The sequence below is a fragment of the Falco peregrinus genome, chromosome 7 (assembly GCF_023634155.1).
Source record: "Falco peregrinus isolate bFalPer1 chromosome 7, bFalPer1.pri, whole genome shotgun sequence".
Classification (NCBI taxonomy): domain Eukaryota; kingdom Metazoa; phylum Chordata; class Aves; order Falconiformes; family Falconidae; genus Falco; species Falco peregrinus.
Window position 1 is genome coordinate 39,706,433 of NC_073727.1, and position 22,354 is coordinate 39,728,786.

Consider the following 22,354-nt stretch of genomic DNA (forward strand, 5'->3'; position numbering starts at 1 on the left):
ATGGAATCTGGAAATGATTGTGTTGTCTTTCAGGCTAGAGACGCAGTCTATAATGGCAGCTTTTGAAAGTGCACCACTAGCAAAGGTCTGTTCAGGCTTGCCAAATGATTAATTTACAAGAGGATTTTTTTCTGTTCCCATTCTGGCTTAGCTTCCAACATCTTCCCTGATAGGTAAAAGTAATCCCTGCTTTTGACGTTCTCACTGGATTTCTGCAGGAGAACTTGTATGGATGGAGGCTAAAATCTTTGGAGTGCACAAGCATCCTCTGATGTCTGATCAGGTCCTGATCTTAAAAGAAGCTGTGTAGCAGAGACTAACTGCGGGGAGAGATACAGACATTCTAGCTGCCATGTAGAAGTACTGGAGCCAGTCCTTTTTTATTATTTATTAGTATACTTATTTTATTATCCAGATTAGACTTCAGCTAACCTTCTGTGATTGCACGTAAGCAATCAATGCTCTCTCCGGATCTAATACTACTGCTTTTTCATTGTATGGAGATCACTTTCCGATCTTGGACTTTTCCTACTGCATCTTCTCTGTAAATTTTGGCAGCACTGCTTGTTGTTTAGAAGCTTGGACCAGCTCTGAAAGTACATGCGATGAATTGAGGTTGTAATCCAGCTGCACGTATGTAATGCCTCTGATCTTTGTTCTTTTTGGAGGTACTTCAACTGAGTCTCTTTGTGATGATGTTGTATCTGTCCTCACTGTGCTCTGTGAGAAGCTCCAGGCTGTCATAAAGTGAGTTATTTCAGTTTATAATTTGAATTTACTACCTAGAGATTGAGAGTTTCACTGATACATGTGATTTTACTATCGTAGTCCTGGAATTATGGAACAAAATTGTGCCTAAATGAAGTGTTTATTAGAGTTGTTCATGATGCATTAATTTAATCCTCACTTGAAATAAGAAGCTAATTTGCCTTCTTTGTGCAGTGTTCAGCTTTAAAGAGCTTCCAGTAAATCTAATCTGTAAGTAACTTCCATACAGCAGCAAAATACTTGTCAAAGGAGTTGTCTTTTCTGGCTTGAAAGTAATCATTGTAGAGAGAACAATTACAAGAGACCTGGAAAAATGTAACAGAGACAATATGCAGAAGGAATTAATATGTCCTTAGAAAGGTGGCATTTATCCAACTAAAATAATTTACAGTACCAAAGCATTCCTTAAATTTAGGAATATTGTACACTTGGAAATGCACTACCCTGACTTTTAAAATGCAGTTATTATGGGCAGTAATAGCATGTTACACTGCATTAAGAGTCTCTTGTTGGCCAGTATGGTAAGAGTAATAATTACTCATGAGTTAAAAATTACTTCCTGTGCCATTCTAGCATAGCTGGACTAATGGGCTATTGAGAAATGAGCCAAAAAAAGCCTGAAGTCTTAAAGAGATGACAAAGCAACCAAAAGCAATGCAAACATTATACAGCAGTTATTTGAAAAACAGAAGTATAGCAAGCTGGAAATAGTTCAAAATTTTTAAGGGGAAAAACAAGTTTTCACTTGGTAACACTGTTTCTGTATTAGTAAAGTAAGATTTAACTTGCTACTACTCCGAGTTGCAAGTCCTCTGAGTGGTAGCAAAAAAAGCCAATCTTGAACGTATTGAAAATGTAGCATAACATTGTCTCTTTGGTTGGCCTGTATGTCCGTGAAAGTAGCCTGTGATGAACTTGGGGGAAATGGGAGATACACAAAACAAGCATGCATCGGTCCTTCCTTTCATGTGCTGTACCATTTTCAGGAAACCTATGGCTTAGGAACTGCCAGAGCCGAAGACAGCGCAGACATCTTTGTGTGCAATTCTATAGACTTTTCTCTGATGACTGTTTCTAATTACAGCAAGATTTGGAAGGGAAGATTACCTTACTTAGCATTATATAATCAGTGTCACAATTTGGGAAAATAAAAGCCTGTTTCTGAATCTTCTAAAGGAACCTTTTTTCCCAGTTGTGTGTCTAGTTACAGGATAAGGAGAGATCTTCAAAAGTGTGTATCTAACAATATCAAGTGGCAAAACCAGCTGAAAGGTTAATTCTTTCTATCAATTTTTGCCCATATATGAAGCTATAAACAGCTATCACCTTTTAGGTATTGTCCTCCAAGTAATCACTTTTTATTACTGGTTATGAAACATCAAAAGTAAACCACCTGACCGGATCGCTCAGAATCACTGAAAGTCTTTAAAAAAATTACCTGCAATCCCAGCTTTCCATAAAACTGTCCTGAATCAGAACAGATTGAGGCATGCTTTAGATAAAGTACAATAAGAAATTTAAAGGGCTTAATTCATGCTTGTAATTATGTACCTAGACTGTTAGGATCTCTATTTATGAGATCTCTGTTTATTTTCTGAGGAAAAATAATACAGTTAGAATGGCTTATTAAAGAGCTCCATGAATGAAAAGCCTTTATTTCTTCTTTCAAGGCAAATTTTAGTATCTCCTTCAAATCACTTAATTGGCAGCAACTTAACTTTCTAACCTCCTGGTCAGTGAAGTGAGATTTTAGTATGATATACTGCCTGTTCTAATTTCATAGTCCAAAGGAATTCCTCCTTCTAAATTTCAAGTTCATTAGAATTTGGTTTTGAGGGAGGCACACCTATGAGCAACGAGGAAGAGTTCAGGGAGGTGAATTTTTTTCTTGGGACCATTGGTGACTTTGGTGGTACTGGAATTTGTGGCAGCAGTGAAATGAACACACTGCCTATGCTGAGGCATGCAGGAGTGCAATATTAATTTCTTAAACAGCAGGAAAAGAATATGGTAGTAAGAAGCATTAGAGCAATTGCAAGTGCAGGGATGCCCTGTGCCTGCCCATGCAAGTGTCAGCTGTAAGTTGTTGATGATCTACTTTAAGATACGTTGTAAGATAAGCTGTCAGGAAGGCAGGCAATTGTACCTGGATTGTGTGCATCTCTCCAGATAGGTGTCGACTGTTGTGAGGAAAATGCTATCGCCTCTAAAATGTATAACCAGCCAGCAGTTTTAAACCCTCTGTAGCACAGGGTTAGAAATCTAGCTTCAAGCCTCAGGATTCACTATTTTCTGCATGGCATGTGAAACAGGTACTGTTCTACTCAAATGAAAATTCATCTATGGGAACAAAAGGAATTCAGGCAGTGACAGAAGAGCAGGCATTTCTCATTCTTTAATTTCAGTTAAGTCCATTCTTTACAGCTTTCTTTACCCACCATCATATATCAGAAAATACATTCCTCCAGCTCTCATTCACCTGCTATCAGCTATTCAGCTGCTCCTGAATCCCAGAGCTAATTCTGAGAGTAGGTACAAGCACATTGTACGTTACAAGTGTATCAATCCCAGATGTCCACAGGATCTTTCACGTTCTTTCTCATGAAGCTCACTTGGTGTTTATGGTTTTGACAGAGTAACTGGTAAGGCCCTGGAAGGTAGCCGTGTTGTCATGTGACTTACTGCTTGTAGACATTGACTTTTGACCACTGTGGCTGTCACCAAGAAAAGAGAAAAAGTAACCAGAAGAGAGCAGCCTCAATGCCCTTCAGAATGCCTGAAGAAACCATCCAATCTGGGATATCTGGGTGTCTCCTTTTCCTCTGTTTTGAGAGTTCCCTCCTCCTCAGGTTTTTAGATTGAATTGTAATAATTATTTCTGGTTTTTTCTTCCTTTTTTTTCACATAGCTGTTTGTGGTTCTTTTTTCAGTAGCAGATCACTGCATGTAGTCAGCGTAAAATAAATAGGATGGTAAAGGTGATCACACCATTGTAAATCCATAGGAAGAAGCAAAAAGAAGTCACTGCTGTAAATTGCGGTATAATTTTCAAGTGAACTAATGTAATTCTTTTAGAAAATTAAATAATCTTTGTTTAAATGTAACATGAATGGTATCTTTTCTCTTTGCCAGTGACAATCGGCATCTTCAGCTTCTTTACTTGGAGTGCATCCTCTCCATGTTAAACAGCTCCTCTCCCTGCATGCACCAGCACAAAGGATTCACTGATTTAATATGGTGAGTACATCTGATGCAAATATTCAGTTTATAAGTATAAAAGGACCTTCTCCCCCCCAGCCATGCAAACAAACCTGCAATAAATCTCCAGATGTGAGCAGAGCTTGCTGTTAACCTGCTGTCAGTTCATTCTTCATATAAGGTTGGTTAGGATTTCATGCTCAGCTAACACATTAAATCCCTGTAGTGGATTATCACTGTAATGAAGTCTAACATATTTAGCTAGAACAGAAAAACTCTTACACTTTCTGTAATAGCTCAGCAGAATCATGTGTGGCATTGAGCACACAAAATATTCTGCTTACTGTTAGAGGGTGCTGAATAGCTTCTTACTGATCTGATGCAGTAGCTGTTGCTGTTGAAACCTGTGATTACATCTGCTTTGAGGCAGGTGTGTTTCTTAAGGAGTGAATTGATACATTTTTTAAGTGTACCTGATTGGAGAAAGAAGTGGAATAAGCAGACTCAAAGTCATTATCTGATGCCTGGTTAAAAGCTTTTTTTTTCTTTCTGTGACTTCAGTAAGCAGAACTGTTTTAGCAAGCATATTAAGAGAAGCAATGACATTTCTGGACTGCATAAAAATCTTGAGAAAATAAGAGATTTATGAGGATGTGTTACATTTTATGCTGAAACATTACTTGTCATTGGGTGCTTGCTCCAGGCGGCAGCTTGAACCTGTGAGGCATGTGGGTGAAAATCAGGTTTGGGACTGCATTCACTTGTTTTTTTAAATCAGGGTCATGCAGACTGCAGTGAAATGTTAAGTGCGTGAGTGCAAAGCTGAAATATCAGCTAATTGAGCAAAGTGCTGAGTTAGTTTTGGCTCTGGCTGCACAGAAGAGTGATCTGCTGCTGTGGAATCACTTGAAGGAAGGATGTTGTTTTTAGTGTATAGTGGCATATGAGATGTTACAAGGCACACTTTGAGTTACTGTAGAGGGCTTTAATTATATTGTCAAAAGCCAGCAAAACAGAGACTCACAACTGAGGGTGCATGTGCAGTTCAGTGGTAGAACGTCAGGCCTTCTAGTTAACATAGATTAGTTTTTGTTTGGTCAGGTTTTTTTAAAGCTCCCAGGTTGGACTGAAGAAGAAACAGAGCAGTAGAAACCTAGAATTTCTACCTTGCAATAGGTTACAGCTGACGATAGAGGCAGGCGTGCTGTCTTGTAAAGGACAGCTCTGGGCAGCAACATGAACTTGCAGAATCAGTACCATTTATAAAGCACCCAAAAGTATTTCCATATGTCCTAGCATGCTGATACTTGGGAGGTGAAAAAAGCCTGTTGTAATTTTTTATTCTGTCTAACCATTCTATCTGCTGTTGACTGATCATTAAAACTAGCGTGTGTATCTCATTAAACCGTGGGCTATTTTCAATCTGTTCCTGTGAGATTATTTTTTTCCAGTTACCATCTGCTGCTTTTCTCTTTCTCAGGAAGCAACTGTGTCCAGCCCTGGTAGTAATCCTGGGAAATCCAATCCATGACAAAACTATCACCTCTGCCCACAGCAGCATCTGCCTTGAAGCTGATTCACCTTCCTCAGGAATCTCTGATCATGGCCGGGGTTCAGGTTGTTCATCCACAGCACCTGCCCTCAGTGGGCCCGTTGCACGGACCATTTATTATATTGCAGCAGAACTGGTTCGGTTGGTGGGGTCAGTGGAATCCATGAAGCCTGTGCTGCAGTCTCTCTATCACCGGATATTGCTTTACCCACCACCTCAGCACCGAGTAGAAGCCATCAAAATTATGAAAGAGGTGAGATAATCACATGTGCACATCCAGGCATGTAAAGCAAAATGTTTATTTAACAGTAAAAATCGGTGATACGTGCATGACAGTCCATTCCATATGTTAGCAGTAGGGATGCTGAAATTGCCCTTTCTGAGCATAGCTGTTACATCAAAGTAAATCTGACAAATATTTTTCGTTTTAGAAAGTTGTAATGGCTTTGTTTGTCTCCATAACACAAGCTGCTGTGGCACTTTCATCAGCGTTCATGCTGTGGTACTGCATGGAGATCTTAAGCTGAGTCATGACTGCTCTTTTGAGTGAGATGCAGTGTAGTGATCCGGTTTTCAACTTCTTTGGCATCTTGCCCCACTCTCTGCTCTTGCTTGAAGGAGACATTCATCCTCACAGCATAGTATTCCAGGCACTGAGGTGAATATGTTTTGATTACATGCCAGGTTTTTTAAATCTGGTTTCCTGGAACTATATTAGAATAGCCACAAGTAAGCTGCCAATACCTTAAGTGGCCCTGTCAAGATGGGCTCTTCCATTTCACATGTGCAGCTCTCTTATGTTGTGGAACACAAGGCAACTTACGTAATTTGTAGGAACAGTGGTCTTGTCTTAGAGGATTTTTGATCTAGCTTGTTGTATACCTAGGCTGTTCTGTGTCTTGAAGATCTCTTCTAACGCCACACAGACACCTGCTGGGTTGTTGTCTGAACTGGCAGTCACCGTGACACTTGTCTTCCTCTAATTTTAAAGAATAGCAAGATGACAACTGAACCTTTAGGAAAAGCTCAGTCTAATGTTTCCTGCAGGACATGTCTGTTGCCTCTTTCTGCTTATTAGTATCGGCTTGTTTGTAAAGCTGCCTTCTTGTATTTCTTGGTGGGTATTAACAGGACGCCACCCAGCAGGTTGAGCCAGAAGGAATCACTTTGTCTGTCTTTGCATGACTATCATTTTGTAACTGGATGACTGAAGAGAAAGGCTCCCTTTGGTATATAATACAATGTAAGATACTTATTCTACCTATAAGCATAGAGATTGTCTTGCGTGCAGTATCTATTAAAACATATTCAGTCAAAAATGTAAAGCACTGGACAACATTCTATATGTCATTCTTGTTGAATATTCTGCTCTTCTCTATCTGTTTTTCTGCCTTTTAAAAAGAGGAAAGTAGCTTTAATAAGTAGAACATCAGGGTGCTGTTTTCTTTTGCTGTGAGAAATTACAGTACTGCTACTTCAAGTTCCAGGCTTGATAGAACTATGACTCATTTATTGTATTTAAATAATGCTTAGATAACCCTCTAGTAACTTCTGTTTCCTTTCCTTTCAGATACTTGGCAGTCCTCAGCAGCTTTGTGATTTGGCAGGGCCCTGCTCTTCTGAGTCAGAATCCAGGAAGAGGTCTATTTCTAAAAGGAAGTCCCATCTGGATCTTCTCAAGCTGTATGCTCTGTTTCCTCCTTTAGCCTCTTGTCTCTTAAACCTGCGTACACAGGACACTTAAATAGCTGTACCTTCAGAAACATACCCAAATATGAGCCAGGGTATCTCCCTGGTTAAATAAGCTGTGAAAATGGAAGACGGGTAAAAGCTCTTACTGGTTTGTCATCAGTCTGGGCCTGTTTGTAAGAGCATAGATAACTACCTTGTGGAATTTGCCAAAATACTCAAATGTGTTGGTTTACAGCTGGAAATTCTTGGGTTTGGGTCCCTAACCTTGCAATGAAATAACTGTGCTTATTTAGATGTACATTTCCAAGATGAAATCAAAGGAGGTAATCGGAAAATTTAAACGTTGTCGGATTGAGCAAGAAGGATTCTCAGTTCCTATAAAGATCACATGTTGTAGATAAGATAATTTTCAGGACGCAAATGGCTTTAAATTTAGCTTCAGTTGAGTGTTGAGGGTTTTTTCTAGTGTAAATGTTTGTCTGTAAGGAAAAACATGCTGTGCATGCTGGTACAAATGCATGGTAACTGTTTCCCTGCTTGGCATTTCCTTTATGGCATGGCTGTGTCCATGTGGGAGACTTAATAATTTGTTCTCACAATACTAGTTGTCTTTCTCAGCAGTAGTCTTACAGGATAATTTAACTTCTTTTTTTTGCTGGTTATGGGGGGATGGTGTTGGATGATAGTGACATGCTCCCTATATGTGCTGCATCACTTAAATAAACTCTGTTTTAATTGTAGTATCATGGACGGGATGACGGAAGCATGCATCAAAGGTGGTATTGAAGCATGTTATGCTTCAGTGTCCTGCGTCTTTGCCCTGCTTGGAGCATTAGATGAGCTGAGCCAAGGGAGGGGTCTTAGTGAAGAGCAGGTCCAGCTACTGCTGCGACGCTTAGAAGAATTGAAGGATGGAACTGAGACGAGCAGGGACTCCATGGAGATCAATGATGCTGACTTTAGGTGGCAGAGGCGCATCCTGTCCTCAGAAAATCCTGCCTGGGAATCAGGAAATGAGAAGAGTCCTGATATTAGCATTAGCGTTACCACAGACACTGGTCAGACCACTTTGGAAGGGGACATGGGACAGACAACTCCAGAGGATAACCCAGAAAGTCAAAAAAACTCACTGCCATCTCCAGCTGGTCACGAAAGCAAAGGAATTCATTATAGAGAACCAGAATCAGAAACCATTGACCAGCCAGATGTTGTTCAGAGAAGCCACACCATAGTCTATCCAGATATAACTAACTTCTTATCAGTTGATTGCAAGACCCGGTCCTATGGATCCAGATATAGTGAAAGTAACTTCAGCGTAGATGACCAGGACCTTTCTAGGACTGAGTTTGATTCTTGCGATCAGTATTCCATGGCAGCAGAGAAGGACTCGGGCAGGTCAGATGTCTCAGACATAGGGTCTGACAACTGCTCCTTGGCTGATGAGGAGCAGACACCACGGGATTGTCCAGGTCACAGGTCCTTACGTACTGCTGCGCTCTCTCTAAAATTGCTGAAAAACCAAGAAGCAGACCAGCACAGTGCACGGCTGTTTATCCAGTCACTTGAAGCTCTTCTTCCTCGGCTTATAGCTCTTTCCAGCGTAGAGGAGGTGGATGGAGCACTGCAGAGCTTCTCTTCAACATTCTGCTCAGGTTTGCAAGCAAATATTTACTGTCGAACCAGCATGCATACTGTGACAGCACTGCATGTGAATTGTCTTGTAGGATTTCATCTTCAGAGAACATACCCAGAATAAGGAGGTTTGTGCTTTACAAAGCACATTCCTCCACAGCAGCACACTTCATCCAGTGCAAAGCAAATTGAGTATGCAGGCACTGATTCAAAGGAAGGTCAATCCATTGACTCTTAACAGGCTCTGGATTACATCCTCAGTCAATAGAGAAAACTAAATTTTCTGTAGTACGATACCTCTTCACAGGTTTGTGAAGATCCGTTGAAAAGATTTGCACGTGCTGTCCTTAAAGGGAGGCTGGGTTGCCCCTTAGCATGAAAGGGGTGTGGGGTGGACCATCACCTGTTTTGAAAGAGATTTAAGTAGTAGCTTAGTACAATACTGCATTACTATTAGTAATGCCAGCCTCACAAGGAAAATGGTAAAAATTCCATGGCAGAAAGCTCTTGAAAGGATTAAGAAAAGAGGAGCATCTCCCTTCTTCACTCTTCTGTTTCTCTTAATACTGCCATCTATCATGACAGGAAATGCCAAGCTCAAAGCCCAGGCCAAGTGAAAAATAAAGATCTTGCCTTTTAAGAGATTAAATACCTGCAGTTCTTTCAGGCTTAGAACCTTTGGGATCCTGACTTGGTCAATCAAACAAGAAAACACTGTGCAAAGGCTAGTTTGTCCTGTTGACAGTATATTTTAAATGTTTATATATATATATATATTAGAAGCGTGTCTTTTTTTCTGACAGTGGCCGAAGTGGAAATGTTTGTTAAAATATATTTCTTTGTGTCTTTAACTTAATTCACCATAATTGCCTTTCCTGTTGCTCCTCTCCTAATCATTGCTTCATTCATTTGTGCTGTCACACACACATTAAACTCATACAGAGTCAGAAGGGATGCCTCCCATCATCACAGAGCATAATTTAGATATAAAGCTGGGTAACTTAGCTGATCTTTGTGATACCCTCGTTTAAATGCTGTCCAAATAAGCCCTAATTCATGGTAGATGACATTCTTAAGATACGTTGTCCATGTTATATCACAGGAAGGGCGTACTTAAAGGGGACTTTAATATTAATTTCATTCCTAATTGAGGTGCTCAAAAGCATCCTTTCTGTCACAAGGATTTATTTTTCCTGAAACAGAGTGATCTTGAGGTTATGCTAAAAGACCAAGACTGGAACTCTAGCTCAAACTTCTGTGCACCTGTTCCGTTGTGCATGAATGGGTATACCACTTGTTTTCTCTTTTTTCTGTCAAATCCCTTTAAAACATTTTAAAGCATTGGAAAGGGTAGACTTAGCAGGCCTCTAGATTTTAAGGATAAAAGCAGCTTTTGTTGTCTTTCAGTATGACTAATGCAGTGAGAAAGATGGAATAATACACTCCATTTCTGCATTAAGTCCATAATTTATGGTTTGTACTTCCCTCTTAAACAGATACCTAGTCTTGGACTTAGGCTGTTGAGACAGACCCTTCATTTTGCTAAGGAAGCCACCTCCATGGTTAAACCTGTGCATGAAAATGTGCACCATGTTTCCAGTCTGATTTGGTGAAGTATTCTTAGAAGATGCCACTCAGGAATCATGGGAAAATATAGTAGCAGGTTACTGTATTAAATTTGCTCAGAAGAGGTATCCTGGTGTTTTCATAGAGCTGTGGCTGTTACAGAGTTGTAATTTTACGCTCTCACAAGATCTGTGCAGTTCACGTTTCATTTGGGCACCTGGAATGAGACTCAGTCCAGCTGAAACAGTCCCTTAACTTGTACCTTGGATCTTAAGCAAAAGTCCGTCAGTCCTGAGGTGAGGGCTTGTGTTACTGTGAGAGATGTGTGAGTCTGAAGACCTGTAGAGGGAGATTTACTAAAGTTGAACCACATGTCTGTGAGTAGGCACTCCCCCTGAGGAGCTGCTGACACTCCAGTCTGGTCTGCCTCTATCGTCAGTGTTTGAGTTCTTACTTCAGGACTCCTTCGCTAACAGCAGCAATTCAGGGCTCAAATTAGGTGATGAAGTTAGAGGAACCGGTCCTATTCGTTGTATGTACAACAGCTAGTCATTTATAATTCCTGAAGAATACATTAGGAAATTTGAGTATTAGTTAAGATGTTGAGGAAAGAGACAGGTGCAGTTCTGAGACCAGCCAGTACAAAACAGTATTTTTGTGTTTGAGAGACCCTATTTAACTGATTTGTTTCATTTTTCAATTTTTCTTACATTTTGGGGGAAAAATACATTTGCTACAGTTTAGTAGTCTTTCCTACAGGCTAAATAATACTGTACTATTATTATGTTCTCATAGGATTGAAAAGCAATGAAAGGAGGTAGGAATCTGAGGCACTGGTAGGGGAGTATAAGCATAGAAAAAATGAAGTCGTGAAATTAAGATTTGGAAGTCAATTGGTTAAAAGCCTTCATAATCTACAGTTTTCATCTTTCCACAGAAGGTTCCTCCTTGTTGCTAAATAAAAGCAATGCCAAAAAATTCCTTAGGGACACTGAAGTGTGGTGTCTATCTTAAAAAATACTGGATTATCTAAAAATTCTCCACATTATCTTGGCTTGCAGAAAACATTGTCTGCATTTTTTCAGAACCAACTTTTACCTGGGCGATTTGAATGTACTGCAGTCTCTGTTAAGAGTCTTCTGACCTCATTGTTTATTATAGCTGGCAGGTCTTTGTAATTAAAATTGATGATCAGTATTCTCTTAATTCAGACATAACTTATTCTGGTCAACTTCAGTGTCAAGGCATTAGTTCTAAAAATGGTGTGCCATTGTGTGAATAATTGTAGGAAACATTTTTAGCTGCTGTTTTCAGTTTTGATTCCGTAGCTTTTATTGGCAAGGTTTTTATGTTGGGAAGCATCATTGCAAGTTTACTCATAAGCTAATCGGCTGCTTTTGAGAACTCTGCATCTCTTAAATGCACTTGTTTATTTTCCTGTATTTTAGAGGAAATTAGGGACCATTTTTCCCAAACACTTTCTGGTGCTCAGATACATACCCACTATGTAGTAGCCACTTTATGTGCAGTTAGACACCTTCCTTTTTAATTGCAGTCTTGTGTAGGAGGTTGCACAATTTTTAAAATATTCTAATGCAAAATAAAGTGGGCTTTTTTTTTCTTTTACTACCTCTCTTCCCTGAGGTTTTTGTTACTCCAGAAGATTCTAGTCCCTGAGGTACATATTTAAGAGAGATAAGACATCGAATCAATATATTCTAGCTACATCAATATCATGATCCTCCATCCAGCAAAGTGTTAAGATGCATCTTTGCCTTCAGTGATGACGGAGTCACTGGAGCTACTCACAGGCTACTTCCAAGCACAGGGTTGCAGTTTTGGTACTAGGTAGAGATTCTCTACCCCAAGCACATGCCAACCCATGTGGGTATGGTTTGTGGCCAGCCCTATCACCCCTCTTCCACAAAGGTTGCTCCCTTGAACAGCTATTCATTTTTTAGACCCACCCTGGAACAGTTACTGTCTTTCTAAATCCGCCCTCAAACAGTTACTCACCTTATCCACGCCCCCAAAGTGACGACAGTGGAAAGTCCGAGAAGGCAGCAGCACAGAGCTTTCAAACTCTCACGAGGCAAGAAAAACATTTGCTTCTTTTCTGTGTGTGGATTATTATTTTTTTTTTAATGTTAATGGTTTGTTGTATTTTGTCTAAGAAGAGGTATGAGCTTTATGGTGGGAGGAATGTATTCACAGTAAACCACTGCAGCGGTTAACGAATTACACAGCTTTGCTTCATCATGTAACTAACCTTGGAAGCTGTTTTTTGTTTCATTTCAAATGTTCCTCTAGGATAAAGCTTACTCCTTAATCTTCTCTAATTGACGTTACATGAATGGATTTCACAGTTGATGTGAAAACCATGAAATATTGTGGGTCATGTGGGGGGGTATCTAATATTTCCGTTTTTTTCATGGCTCAAACTACAGGTCATGGGGATTCAATTAGGTATTGCTCATGCTTGATTTATGTTTTTCTACCAGTAGGTCAGCTAAGTCAAAGGAAAATGTATGTGCCATCCATCCTACCTGGGAAGAAGGGATTGTGCCACTGGGCATGGTTGCAGGCTGTCATTTCATACAAATAGTGTTTTCAGGAGTACTGAGCACTTTACAGGTGGCTTGTGGGGCTGATAGAGCTGCAGGTGCTCAGCTATTCAGAAAGCAGGTCTTGTATGAACTAAGTGGGGCTTGGAGTTGTAACGAATTCCAGCCAGCTTGGCCCCAAATATTTGTCCACATACCTCTAGGCCATGGAGAGAATGATGATTACAGCCTGATCCAACAAGGTGCTGAGCACTCCAGTCCCCATCCAACAACTCAGACAGGACAGATTTACTGGGGGTTAAAAGAGCTGTCACCCTCATTAGCACCATTTGGTGCAATATATGCTCAGTTAAGTACACAGGCTTTGCCTCCGCTGCTTCCCACCTCACCTTTCCAGTTAGCATTGCACGTGTATCCTGCCCTGTGCTTTGTACTGGCAGTCATCCCAACGAGTGCTGGTGCTCCTTGTGTATTTCACATTGAGCATGTTGCTTTGCTGGACTGTGACTGGAGTGTTCAGTTTGCCTTGCAGCACTGCATTCTAGATGGACTACTTATTTTTCTGTTTCCTATTCTAGCGCATTTAGTAGAGTAATTTTTACTGATGACTCATTAACTATTCTAGCAATCTGTTCCTGCTGAAATGCTAGGGTTAGTTTCTGATATGTTTTTTTTTCCAGGCAAAATCTGTGTAAAATGTGAGAGCTCACATGGTGTTTTTGTTAGGTATGATGTACTCACCAGGATTTGAGGGAAACCTAAATTTCAGCTTCCAGACTCTGATGAATGCAGACAGTCTCTACATGGTCTCACATTATACTCTGCTGCTCAACCTAAAATTGGCCAACTCGGATTACTACAGGAAGAAGCCTGCCCAAGCTCCTGTGTTGCTGGTGAGTTGGGGAATATGGGAAAACTATTTAGAAAAGAAATTTTACTTCCTTTCACATAAACCAGTCCACACATAAAGCCTTCAGGCTGCTTGCTAAGTAGTGAAATAATAATTGCAAATGAAGTGTTCTCCAAGCTGCTTCTGAATCTTGCATGCTGAATGTCATGCATCTGAATTACACAGCTTCTCTGTAATTTTGGAGGGGGATGAATGCTGCTTGCTGATTATCACTGAAGTAGCGGTCTTTAGATGGATACTCTATCTTCAGAACAGATCTTCATTAGCATGATGTGATATAGCAAGTATTGTTTGTGCATGTTATCAAGGGACATACCTTCATCTTGCAACTACTTTTGAGCATAGTGACAAATTTCTTGCTTAATACTTGATTTGTATTTATGCAGATGAAGACATGAGATGTTAGAGTGAAAAATAATTAGGTTTTAGTAATATGAACTGATGATTTCTGTAGCACCTGGGATTTCTCAGCTTCTTGGGCTTTTAAAAAATTGTTTTGAAGGCTGTAGGAGTTACGAAACATAGATCTATGTTTTTCAACTAAGCTGTCCAAGAGAAGTTGCTTCAGAGTTTTCCTAAAAATAAAATCCCCCAATGATATACAGAACAAAAAAATGAAAAACAAGTTTGTCAAGATGTACCATTATTGCTGAGTTTCCCATGTAAGAGAACATATATTCTAGAAGACCTCAAAACAAGTGGGTTTTAACATCATCGGCAGTTCTGGTATGTTCTTCAGCAGCTGCAAGAGCAAATCTGTGACTCAGAAACTTCTCTAGGGGCAGCACTGTGTGCAGCAGTGCTGAGCATGACCTAAGTATTGTTGAAAATAGTTCAGATATCTAACTGCACGCCAGTTCATCTGTGGTGACTGCTCGTTGCAGAAAGGCACGATTGCTGGACAGCCAGCATTAGGTGCCACAACTTCTTTTTATTGCGCACAAATGAAGGATACAGAGAAGGGGGAGTTACTGGATGCCGCCTTTGCTTCAGTCTTTATTGCCAAGGCCAGTCCTCAAAGCGTCCCAGACCCTGGAAGCAAGAGACGAAGACTGGAGAAAGGAAGACTTTCCCTTGGTTGAGGAGGATCATGTTAGAAATCACTTAAACTTCACACCCACAAATCCACGGGCCCCGACAGCACGTACCCCCGAGTGCTGAGGGAGCTGGCAGATGCTATTGCCAAGCCACTCTCCGTCATCTCTGAAAGGTCATGGAGGACAGGAGAGGTGCCCGAGGACTGGAGGAAAGCCAACATCACTCCAGTCTTCAAGAAGGGCAAGAAGGAGGACCCAGGAAACTCCAGGCTGGTCAGCCTCACCTCGATGGAACAGCTCATCCTGGAGGTCATCTCAAAGCATGTGGAGGAAAAGGCGGTTATCAGGAGCAGTAAGCATGGGTTCGCCAAGGGGAAGTCATGCCTGACCAACCTGATAGCCTTCTGTGATGGATTGACAGTAGTGGACGTTGTCTACCTTGACCTCAGCAAGGCTTTTGACACTGTCTCCCAGTGTCCTCATAGTTAAGCTCAGGCAGTGTGGGTTAGATGGGTGGACAGTGATGTGGACTGAGAACTGGCTGAATGGCAGAGCTCAGAGGGTTGTGATCCATGGCACAGAGTCAGGCTGGAGGCCTGTAGCCAGTGGTGTTCCCCAGGGGTCAGTGCTGGGTCCAGTCATGTCCAACTTACTCATCAGAGCCCTGGATGAAGGGACACAGGGTACCCTCAGCAGGTTTGCTGGTGATACAGAACTGGCAGGAGTGGCTGATACACCAGCAGGCTGTGCTGCCATCCAGCGAGACCTGGGCAGGCTGGAGAGTTGGGTGGAGAGGAACCCAATGAAGTTCAGTGAAGGCAAGTGGAGGGTCCTGCATCTGGGGAGGAACAACCCCCTACACCAGTACTGGCTGGGGGCTGACCTGCTGGAAGGCAGCTCTGTGGAGAAGGACCTGGGAGTCCTGGTGGACACAACAAGTTGCCCATGAGCCAGCAGTGTGTCCTGGTGGCCAAGAAAGCCACTGGGATCCTGGGGTGCATTAGGAGAAGCATGGCAAGCAAGTCGAGGGAGGTTGTCCTCCCCCTCTACTCTGCCCTGGTGAGGCCCCATCTGGAGTGCTGTGTCCAGTTCTGGGCTCCCCAGTCCAAAAGAAACAGGGAACTACTGGAGAGGGTCCAGCGGAGAGCTGCACAGATGATGAGGGGACTGGAGCATCTCCCTTTTGAGGAAAGGCTGAGAGAGCTGGGCCTGTTGAGCCTGGAGAAGACTGAGAGGGGACCTTATCAATGCACAGAAGTATCTTAAGGCCGAGCATCATGAGGATGGGACCAGACTCTTTTCAGTGCTGTCCGGTGACAGGACAAGGGGCAGCAGGCACAAACTGAAACACAAGAAGTTCCACCTGAATATGAGGAAGAACTTTTCCTTGAGGGTGACAGAGCACTGGAACAGGCTGCGCAGAGAGGCTGTGGAGTCTCCTTCTCTGGAGACATTCAAAACCCACCTGGATGCGACTCTGTGCAACCTGCTGTAGGTGAACCTGCTTTGGCAGGGGGTTGGACTAGATGATCTCCAGGGGTGCCTTCCAGCCCTGACCATTCTGTGATACTGTGAATTGAGAATCCCACCCCTACCTTGAGGAAATAGTGAGAGATCAGCATGTACCTTTGTCACTGTACAAGAACTGTCATGATTTGCATCTTGCATGAACTGCAGTAAGAGAAGGGAAAGCTCCTTATTCGTGTCATTCTCTACTATAGATACACATTGTGATCCTTGGTTAATTCTTATTTTTGCATAACTTCATTTCTACTCCTGCAGCCCCGTATGCTCAGGAGTAGATCTAGGGGCTGAAACTCATGCTATGGGGCTTACTTTTGTCTTACATCTGGCTTTGATGGTTCTCTGCAGAAGGAGTTCATGAAGCAGGTGCAGTCCAGTGGAGTGTTGATGGTATTTTCCCAGGCCTGGGTTGAAGAACTGTACCACCAGGTACTAGAAAGGAACATGCTGGGGGAATCTGGATACTGGGGGAGCCCTGAAGAGCACAGCCTTCCACTTATCACCATGCTGACAGGTCAGTACAGGCTAGGCTAACTTCCAAAGGTGTCTAAACCAAGCTACAATAATACACTGCTTCAGTGCATTATGCAACACACGGTGTTTCACAAAATTACCAGTAGAGGAGGACTTAATGAAATGTAGTTGGCAGGTACTTAAGTGTTTGTTTTGGGTCAGGCAGAAAGCTTTAGAAGCGTGGGTTTAACAACAGACTGTCCCTGGAATACAGGGAGAATAAGTTTGTTCACTGTTAGCTTCAGTTCTGGTAGACTTGGTACCTGTTTATGATAAGCAGTAAGGCTGCTGTTTCCTTGATGTCACAGCAAAGCTATTTCAGTGTGCCTGTGGTGCTATACAAATATAAGTAGTGGTGTCTGATCCTGGAAGCATTCCACAGATGGGGCTCCCCTTAGCTCAGATTTGTGCTGTGCCAGGTATATGCCAAATGGCACCCGAGAGAAGCTGAACACTGAGGCACCTCTAACAAATGCTTAAAAACAATCCTTGGCTTCATTTGAGGGGAAAAAAATCAAATTGTATCAGCTGAAAGGCAGCAGGAGGTCTTGATATTGTATTGATATAAAACGCACTATCTGCTTGAACGTGTATACTGTATGACTACAAAGAGATAATTAAAAAAGTGCATGCGGGGAGAACACTGGCTTCAGCTGAGCTATTAACTGGTAATCAAAAGGCACTGCTCTGAAAGTTTTTTGCTAATTGTATTGAGCTCGGTGTTGCTTTTAGCTATTGAGCTGGGAAGCTGAAAGAAACACTTTGGGAAAATAGTAGCCATAAAGTAGGCAGAGAAGAGGCAGGCAGACAGGGGCTGCTAGAAGGGAAATCAACCTGATGTCCCTAACATTAAACTCTATGAGAAGCTGGTCATTTGTTGTGTTGGAGAAAGGCTTGTATTTCTTTTCTTGAGATTGAACCTATATAGGTCTACTAAATACCACCTCTAGGACATAGGATCCCAGTGCATCTTGAGGACTAAGACTGAGGTCTGGAAACATCTAGATACAGGATTTAGCAAGATTTGAAAGGTTATACTAAGAAATATGGAAGTTTAAGGGTGTGGGAAGTTCTGAACTCTTAAGAAATACCATGAAATCTTTGCTGAGAGTTCTGTTGACCATACAGCTTTGGGGCAGGGAGGGGTGGGGGACTTTTGAGAGTGGGATATTCCCCCTCTTCAAGAAAACATTGGTTATACTGGGCAAAGCATAAGATGCCACAGCTCATGTTTATGCCAAGGTTTCAGAAGGCTGCCAGAAAAGAGCAGCTGAAAAGCATACCTGAGAAGTCAGGAGTGCTACTACTTACTTGAACAACAAGCCTGTGGAAGATGCTTTCCTTGTATCATCCGTGTGTCAAATAGTAAGTAATCTGTTGGGTTTTAATGTTCTGGCAGATATCGATGGCTTGGGAAGCAGCGCAATTGGTGGCCAATTGATGGCATCTGCTTCAGCTCAATCTCCTCTTTCCCAAAACCGGAAGACAGATGATTCTGTTGTTGCAGGTACTACGACTGTACTACAAGCGTAACTGTATCTACCAGCAGTGGGTTGCTATATACTGTAAGCATATTCAGATAAGTTGTGGTTTAGAACAACAGTTTAAGCATTGAGGGAAGTATATCAGTACATCCTACATGTGAGTTGGTAGTTCGCCGTGCAGAGGACAAAATATGACTTGGTTTTTTACCACTGATGATAGAACTGTTGTTGTGTCGTTTTTCAGTAGTAGTAGTAGTAATACATTTCTCACTCCAGGAGTTGCTTTTGCCCGATACCTTTTAATCGGCTGTTGGAAGAACTTGATTGATACCTTGTCCACGCCACTGACTGGCCGCATGGCAGGCAGCTCCAAGGGACTGGCCTTCATCTTGGGAGCAGAAGGAGCCAAGGAGCAGAACCAAAAGGAGAAGGATTCCATCTGCGTGAGCCTGGATGGACTGAGGAGGGCAGCCAGACTGAGCTGTGCTCTAGGTACTGCTATGTAGGATGTCATGGCAGACTTACCAAATAGGATGGTAACTTTCCTTGAAGGAACTGGGGAGAGAGAAAAGCAGTATCCTGTTCCAGTCTTGAACAGGAACCTGGACTGCAGGACTCCCCATAGAATGCACCTCCCCTACAGCACAGACATATCCAGCCAACTTTCCTTGACACAACCTGTTGCTGAGATTGCATGGGATTGGGGAGGGAATGCTGGTTGAACAGTAATTGTAGTGGTGTTTTACAGGAGTTGCTGCTAACTGTGCATCAGCTCTTGCCCAAATGGCTGCTGCCTCCTGTGTCCAAGAAGAGAAAGAGGAAAAAGAAATCCAAGAGCCTAGTGATACTATAGCTCAAGGTAACTATGTGATTATATTACCTACCTTATTTCACGTTGCCTGCAAAGATGCAACTGGAAAGTACCTTGCTACACATAGAAGGACGGAGAGGAATGCCACTACTGTGCCCCGGTCACTTCTAGGCATATGGGATGTATGTCTAGAGACTTCAGTACGTGTCCTGCTGTCCTAGGTTCTTAACGTTATGTCATACTAATTTCAGTTCCATATCAAATATAATCAGTGGAATAACAAATAAGCCAACAGCATTTTTGAAATATGCTTTTTTTAAGTCTTGTGATACTAGAACTAGATGGCATGAGGGAATCATTTTTTTGGGTGGTGTTGGTTGGTAATATAAACTGAGTTTGTGTCCCTCTCCCTGTCTTTTGTGTACATCTTTGGTTGTCTTTTTTCATCATCAGATATTTAAAACTATTTCTAAATCACATTAGATGAAGTTGGAATAAAAAAAAATGATACAACATAAAAAGTTTGCATCTCTATACCACTACTTCAAACCCAGTGGAAATCAGTGAAGTCAGCTGCTGTCTCCAATGACTGTTTGGAGAAGCACATAAAATTCCTCTGATGACATCTGATTTCTAATGGCAGGAAGCCCATAATAAAACACCGTGTTGCAGAAATGACCCTGCTTGGCACTTAAATTTGGTGTCTCAGTAGACAAAACAAAACGGAACAGGCCTGAGCACAAACTAGCTTTTGACCGCTCTGCTAGATGAGACTGAAGCTAGTTGGCCAGGCCACACTGAAGCAAAGAGGAGGTGGTAGCGGTGGCTAAAGGCCAACAGATCTGTTCTGTGAAAGCTTGCAAAGCTTCAACATTTGTTTCCACTTAAAACCTAAGCTTTTCAGAGATTCTCAGGAAAAAGAATGAGGTCCAAATGCTTGAAGTTCAGATCAGGATTAGTTTTGCTTTGACAAGAGTATCCATTAACAAAAGCTCTTTGGTGAAACTCTTGTATGGACATAGATGTGAAATCCACAAACTCTTTTTTTTTTTTTCTGTAGTGAAAGAGATTTTGCTAAAAATAAATAAATATCCAGCAGCCAGCTCCAAAGAGAGATATGTACTATCACTGGCAATCTGCATCTGTTCTGTGGGCAACAAGATTTGAATTTGGGGGTGGAGGCTGTCAATCTGGCATTGATTTTTTTTCATGCATATCAGATCAATCAAAAGGGATTTTAGTTTTAAAACTGCCTTATGTTTATTAGGAATGAATGGGTTTGTGTGATTAGTTTTTTGTCTAAAATCCACATGCTTATAACTTTTAGACTGTATACGTTTGTCATTGCCCTATATACAAGCCAACGTTTGTTTAAAAAGCTGGAGAAGCTAATGCTGTTTTTTATTTATTTTTCATGCTGCAGTGAAACAGAAAGTGGAGCAGAAACTGGAGCAGATGGGGAAGGTGCAGGGAGTCTGCCTGCACACTGCTCATGTTCTGTGTATGGATGCAGTTCTTAATGTCGGCCTGGAGATGGGAAGCCACAATCAGGACTGTTGGCCTCATGTGTTCAGGTACTCACCAGCTTTCCCAAAAGAAACAGAATTTACGCCATGTTGTCTGGAAGTCGGGGACTGAGAAAAAGAACCTTACTTATTCTGGGAGTGTTCTGTATAAACAGTGTCAGGGTGAGTTCACTGCCAGTATCTGTAGGAGAAGAGACAGTGCTGTTTTCGACTGCTATTCAGAGGCAAAATTAATGCTTGGAAACTTCAAAGTTACCAGAAGACTGTGTCAGACCCAGGAACCTAAAATGGGTTTTTCAGGCACCACCACTAAACTATTTGCTATCTAGGCACATGGGAGACCAAAGGGTGTAAGAAGACAGGTTATCTATGGGTAGTCTGAGAGCTTAGAGATTGTCTGTTTACAGTTTGAGGAAAATGTTCTGTGCATTCAAAGAGGGTCCCCTGTGGAGCGTCGGCCAAGTCACAACAATCACACCAATATGGCTACGTGCCGTGCTCACTTTATTAAACAAACAGGTCATATTTATAACTTAAACTGACCGCTCACCTGACTTTACACACGGGTGATTGGATAAAAGTCTCTGGGCCGCGTGGGGGTCCGTGTCGCTGACTGGTGGGCATGCTGCAGGTGCCTGATCAGAGCGTGCTGATTTTGCGGTTCCCAGGGCTTGCGCTGCACCTGGCTTCTTGTTTGTGCATAGCTTGTTTTCCTTCTCCCACTGCTTGTTCCCAGGACTATTTAAAACTGCTCTGCAACTTCAACTAACAGGCCTGGGTTGTCCAACCCAGACAATGGTAACATATGACCTCGGGCCTTTAAAAATCCCTCTACATGCATTGTATCTGGTTCAGACGTAGAAATCGATGCCCGTGAATTGGCAGTGGGTTTCCGTGCAAGCTGGCTTCTCACAGTGATGGGGCTGTGAGGCGGCTGAGAGCTGTACTTGCACTATCCTTCTGACTCGCTTCCGAAGTGCAGACCCAAGCATTTTTTCAGTGACTCTGGTGATTAGTGGGGGGAGGAGTTGTTGTTTTGGGGGTTTTATTAATCTTTTGCTTCTCCTGTTCTCAGGGTGTGCGAGTACATCAGCACGCTGGAGCACACCCACTTCAGTGATGGTGCTCCCCAGCCCTCCCTTACCATCACCAAGTCACAGCAGGCACCTGGAGGGCTGCACCCAGACTCTGAGCCTGGGGAATCCCCCCAGGCGCTGACCTCTGAGCAGGAGACCAGCCTCAGCAGCAATCCTGTCATTCAGCCGGTTTCTATCCAGGAACTCATCAAGGAGAGCAGTAAGGGCAGAGCTTTTGACTTCCGTGGGGGCAGCCTGCTGTGTGGGACCAGTGCTGCCAAGGCTGTTCTCACGCTCTCCACGCAAGCTGACAGGTAAAAGCATTGTAGTCAGGAACCGGAATCCTTGTTCCCAAAACATGACCAAAATGGACCTTTTGTGGTACAGTGTCACCTGATCTTTGTCCATTGCAGCTGCTTGTTTCAGTTGAGTTTCACAAGAGCTGTGTGTGCATCACAACCAGCAGTTCCTAAAAGACCTGAGTTTCTGCATCTCTGCAGT

At 42.3% G+C, this 22,354-nt stretch overlaps 1 protein-coding gene across 4 annotated transcripts in view; it reads left to right on the forward strand.

The window, feature by feature from the left end:
• Positions 1-22,354, forward strand: part of ARFGEF3 (ARFGEF family member 3) — a 96,726-nt gene that overhangs the window by 43,455 nt on the left and 30,917 nt on the right. For all 4 annotated transcript variants that reach the window (XM_055810551.1, XM_055810553.1, XM_055810554.1 and 1 more), the window contains 12 exons: positions 669-747; positions 3,901-4,005; positions 5,447-5,771; positions 7,089-7,201; positions 7,952-8,862; positions 13,699-13,865; positions 16,792-16,957; positions 18,356-18,463; positions 18,717-18,932; positions 19,189-19,299; positions 20,675-20,825; positions 21,853-22,167. In XM_055810551.1, the coding sequence (XP_055666526.1) occupies positions 669-747; positions 3,901-4,005; positions 5,447-5,771; positions 7,089-7,201; positions 7,952-8,862; positions 13,699-13,865; positions 16,792-16,957; positions 18,356-18,463; positions 18,717-18,932; positions 19,189-19,299; positions 20,675-20,825; positions 21,853-22,167 (2,767 nt within the window). The remainder of the gene's footprint in view (positions 1-668; positions 748-3,900; positions 4,006-5,446; positions 5,772-7,088; positions 7,202-7,951; positions 8,863-13,698; positions 13,866-16,791; positions 16,958-18,355; positions 18,464-18,716; positions 18,933-19,188; positions 19,300-20,674; positions 20,826-21,852; positions 22,168-22,354) is intronic.